At 39.0% G+C, this 4,638-nt stretch overlaps 1 protein-coding gene across 1 annotated transcript; it reads left to right on the top strand.

Moving 5' to 3' along the window:
- The first annotated feature begins 281 nt into the window (after positions 1-281).
- On the top strand, positions 282-3,051 carry LOC119783820 (endothelin-2). Its single transcript, XM_038285509.1, has 5 exons — positions 282-486; positions 1,126-1,282; positions 1,553-1,666; positions 2,532-2,585; positions 2,787-3,051. Exons 1-5 carry the CDS (start codon positions 402-404, stop codon positions 2,872-2,874), a joined length of 498 nt encoding a protein of 165 aa, XP_038141437.1. The 5' UTR covers positions 282-401; the 3' UTR covers positions 2,875-3,051.
- The last annotated feature ends 1,587 nt before the right edge of the window (positions 3,052-4,638 follow it).

The following is a 4,638-nucleotide window of genomic DNA, read 5'->3' as shown; positions in this document are numbered from 1 at the left end:
CTACTTCTTTGCTCTAATCTCTTCCCACACCCGGTTCCACTGGTCACTGGTATCTTTCCTTGTGGTGCTTCCACATCACTTTCAGATCATATCAGTGGACTCTAATCTCATATTTTTCCCACGTTTCCCTCCAGCCTGATAATTCCTTAATCAGAGGCAGCCTACAGCCTGAAATGTCACCAGGCAATTGACATTAACCTGTGCCTCACAAAGGCTTTAATAGAGCAGACATTTCTGGAATTTTTTACAGGTTTCAATGCCCCTGGGTCACCACATTGCCTTACTACCACAGACAGGCAAGGGAGGGAGAATTTGTTGTGACATCACTAAAGAGGAGAGGCATAAAGTTCAGATATCAGCTGCTAAACAAGCAGAGCAGGAGCAGAAGCAACAAGTCTCTGATGAGCCTCACCTACATCGTATCAACCATGCCTACTCATAGTAACCTTCTCCTTCTGGTTACTCTTTGGGCCTCAGTTCAGGAAGGTAAGTTTTCAGCCTTAAATTCTATTTTTAAGTTTAGAAAATATTTCATAAAAAAATATATTTGAAAGCAATTTAGTTTTTATGTATGTGGTTTGACGTAAATAGGCATCAATCTTATTAACAATTAACCACACTTTCCTCAGAGCTAAAGAGCAGCAGTTAAACTTAAAAAATCCTCACATGAAAATGATCTATTATGATTCTGCTTTTTTCTGTTAATTTATTTTATTTCTGCCACTCCTTTAAAAGTCAAAACTTTCTCGATCAATATGTGAATCAATTTTTACTCCTAGGCAAAATATGACAGCCTCTTCAGGAAATTTAAATACATGCCTAAGAAACAAACATAAGTTCTAAATTTCCATTTTTATTCCTGGTTTCTGATTTTTATTTTGTTATGTTGGCAGGATTTAATTCAAGCTGATATTTTTATTTTATAAAATTCACACTCAGTATTTCTAGTGTCTAATCTTTTTTATTTTTATTTTGCATCAAATCCCAAATTGCTTTTCATAGCACTTGTAATAAAATGAAATTGAATGTAAAAAAAAATAAACATGCATATAATGGAAGTGCAATTTGGGGATGAAGCTGTATTTGCAAAGTCTGTTATTTTTATTTTTTTTCTGGACCATTCAGGTTTTGGTTTCCCAGTGCTGAGGCAGCCAGAGCCAGAAGCTGTTGACAGTCTAGGGACTCACCCGGTGAGGGCCAAGCGCTGCGCCTGCAGCAACCTGTTGGATTCTGAATGCCACTACTTCTGCCACCTAGACATCATCTGGGTCAATACACCCAGGTGGGTACATTAAATACCTAATGCAGTTTTATATTATATGTTAAAATAGATTGCTATACTTTGCAATAATTCAGAGCAACCCCGGAACTCTTTGCGGTGACTTAGCTTGTCTAGAATGAATAAAATGCCTCTACAGTCTATTGCTTCTCTGAAAACCTCTGAATGACCCTCCTATCATTATTGCCTTGTCATTTAACATGCAGCTGCTGGATGACAGAGAGCAAAGTCTGCGGTATGTTTATGCCACTGAGGTTGCATTTTATTCCACAGTAAGACAACGATTTATGGCCTAGGTGGGGGTTTGCGGCGGCGTAAAAGGTTTGCCGGGCGCTGCACCTGTGCCAGGCTCGATGACAAGACCTGCACCAGTTTCTGCCAACTCCGGTGAGTTTGGGATCTAAAGCATTCATTACTGAGCATCACCCAGAAAGAAACAGTTTGTTCAGGTAGTTACAGTAAGAAGCACAGGGAGTGGTGGGGTGTGAGACAGCAGCTTGTTCTATATTTAGCCCAAACGTGCCTCACACGTCCTGCATGTCTACAGGTGTGAGCATCAAAACAGTCCTGCTGAGGCCTGAAGGACTAGCGGCAGACGCAAAGTCTGCAAAGGTTGATTCAATTTGCCCTGAGGACGTTTGTGTGTTGGTAGCACTGAAACCTTCTGTCACATTCCCCCAAAAGGTGCTGTATCGTCAGCACCTTAAAGCCAAGTAGACAGTGAGCTGAAGAATCATGCATCCTTTAAACGTTTACCAGTTTTGTCATGTTGCATCTGCAAACTTGAGTGTATTTTCTGGGGATTCTATGCAGTAGTTCCAGACAAGATGAGAAAATAGTCTATAGTTTTCACATCTAAAAACTTTAAAGGGAAAAATGCAGCTGTATCCCATCCCCCATATGTCAGTAGAACCCCCTTTTTTGAAAATATAGTCATTTTCCTGCTGGATTGAAAATTAACCCCTGTCCCTGGTTTTAAGCCTCTGACAAGTTTGATTTTCTTAATTTATCTTCTTTTTTCTGGTTAAAGACCAGAACCCCACATCATGATGCCGCCACCACTATGTTTCGTCATGGGGAGGTTGTTAACGACAATGTGTAGTGTTAGCTTTTACCCTACAAATAAATTTTTTTTGCCTGAAACCATGCAAGTTGGATTTGGTGTCATCTAGTGTGATCATGCTCATTCATAATTAATTAATGAATTTAATCAATTAATTTTTGGATGACTTTTCTGTTTCCTTCTCTTCAGCCCTGAAATCCAGTCTGAGAAAAGGCCTCGTCTTGACATGCTCAACATCTTGAGGTGAGTTTAAGAAAGTATACGTAAAAAAGGAAAAAGAAACAGTCACATGTTTTTTTACTTTGTTAATTCGTACTTTGACCCTCTGACATTCAGTCTTTCTCTCTCTCTCTCTCTCTCTCTCTCTCTCTCTCTCTCTCTCTCTCTCTCTCTCTCTCTCTCTCTCTCTCTCTCTCTCTCTCTCTCTCTCTCTCTCTCTCTCAGAGCTGCAGCCAATAATTCAAAGCAAGCACTGGCTGCAGGGCACTCAGGCGGAGGTCAGTTGCCACAGGCTGAGGAGGAGAACGCCTGAAGTAGTGATAGTGAGGGGGAAAGAAAGAGGGAGCAGAAGGCGAGCACCTGAACAAATGAAACTCCTTCAGCAGAAAGGGGTTGCTAAGAGATGTGTCCGATCAGGGAAGGCCACATATTCTGTTTGTTCCTGCAAATAGAAAGCTGGAAAAAAAACAACATGCCCCAGCTCTGCAGGTACCCAGAGGAAACAGATGTGGAGGATCGGAGATGATGGAGATGCTACCGGATTATATTTAAATCTGGATGTGGAGTGTGTGGGAGCAGAGGCGACTGACTCACAGCTTTGAAAGAAAGACTGTACATGCATGGATATATATGGGAGATGCATGCTATGTTTGCTTTCATATAACCAATTTCTTTTTTTTCTTTTTTTTAAATAAAGATTATATATCAGAATTATTACTTCAGTAACCATATGACTATTTTGTATTGTTTTTGTTATGGAAAATGCAAGAGATCATAAAAAATGAATAAAAATAAGATTTATTTAAGTTTGATCTTCTTCAGAATTCCTAAATCTTGTATTACAAATTTTAATTCAAAAACAATATTCTAAAAAGAAAAAAAATACATAAAGTAACTAATAAAAAAAAAAAGAAGAATTCAAAGGAACGCAAAATCCCATTAGAGGAACATGTGTGATTCAATTGTGTGTCAAGCAAACACAGTTCTGGCTTCAAAAGGAGGCCTTGTATGGATGAATGGCTCAGGAATTCACCGCTTCACATCAATAATGAGTTTACCTGCTATTCAGAGACGGCAAGAACCATGTTATCACTGGGATCTGTGAAAAGAATGCAGTGTTTTTTAACAGGGAGGCACAACATTCCTTGTCACCCTGTGTTTTTCTTTGCTTGCAACTCAAACACAGTGCAAGCACACCTGAATACGCAAGGAGGTCAGTGAAAGTCTGCACAAAACAAAAACAGCAACATAAACTATTTTTCTGGCTAATCAGGCAGTACAGACAAACAACAGCAGCTATCTGTTAATTTGCATCTAGTTTGAAGTAGTGGGCTGACTGTATTTCAGGCCATTCTTTACATACTTGGGCTTTTCTTCATAGAGACCCCCTGCAGCCACCCTTCCCTGACAGGCCTGAACAAAGCCACAGGCAGCCTGCCTCCAGCGTGGAATACAATTAGTTTTGCACGCAGATGATGCACTGCAATGCTTTAAATAGCAATGAGAATGCTCAAAATCACAATCACGGTCTTTTTCTTCTGTAAATAAAGCTGATTTTTTTCCTATGCTATCTGGGAGGTTCACACTGTTGTGGTTTTCTTTTCCTTTTTTATCACAGTTGTCAAGAGCCGGTCACAGTGATAACACTATCAGTAGACCTGATCGTGTTGTATAATATCTTATGAGGTTGAATAAGATATGAATCTCATAAAAGGTGTTTGTCATCCAGTGTCACGAAATATGGCCTCCATGTGCCTCGGGGAGCAAACTCTGTCCATGGTGCTGGCATGGAGAGAAACAGTAAATAGATTTAGGAGCAAGAAGAACAGGTGCAACATTTAGTCTATAGTCTATGTCTATGTAGGATTTATTTTTTCTAAAAGTTTCTCATATTAGGCTAAAAACTGATTATTATGCATATAAAGGTTAATGATTGCAGTGCTGTTTATTTTTTTCTCATATCAATCTGATACATCATTACTTTTTTTTCTATAGATCATAGAAAAATTGTTCATAGGCTGAGTAAATACAAAAAATCTATATTTTTCTAATGATATTGTATTTCCGTAAAAGTTAA

This window comes from Cyprinodon tularosa, unplaced genomic scaffold (assembly GCF_016077235.1).
Source record: "Cyprinodon tularosa strain WSP-4 unplaced genomic scaffold, ASM1607723v1 ctg210, whole genome shotgun sequence".
NCBI classification, from domain to species: Eukaryota; Metazoa; Chordata; class Actinopteri; order Cyprinodontiformes; family Cyprinodontidae; genus Cyprinodon; species Cyprinodon tularosa.
This window is presented reverse-complemented; position numbering and strand designations above follow the sequence as displayed.

What these genes read in the sequence shown, in the direction of transcription:
- LOC119783820 (XM_038285509.1), top strand. Translation starts at nt 402, where the DNA reads ATGAGCCTCACCTACATCGTATCAACCATGCCTACTCATAGTAACCTT. An exon ending in ACCAGTTTCTGCCAACTCCG is followed by an intron (nt 1,667 to 2,531) that starts GTGAGTTTGGGA and finishes CCTTCTCTTCAG; the next exon opens with CCCTGAAATCCAGTCTGAGA. An exon ending in GACATGCTCAACATCTTGAG is followed by an intron (nt 2,586 to 2,786) that starts GTGAGTTTAAGA and finishes TCTCTCTCTCAG; the next exon opens with AGCTGCAGCCAATAATTCAA.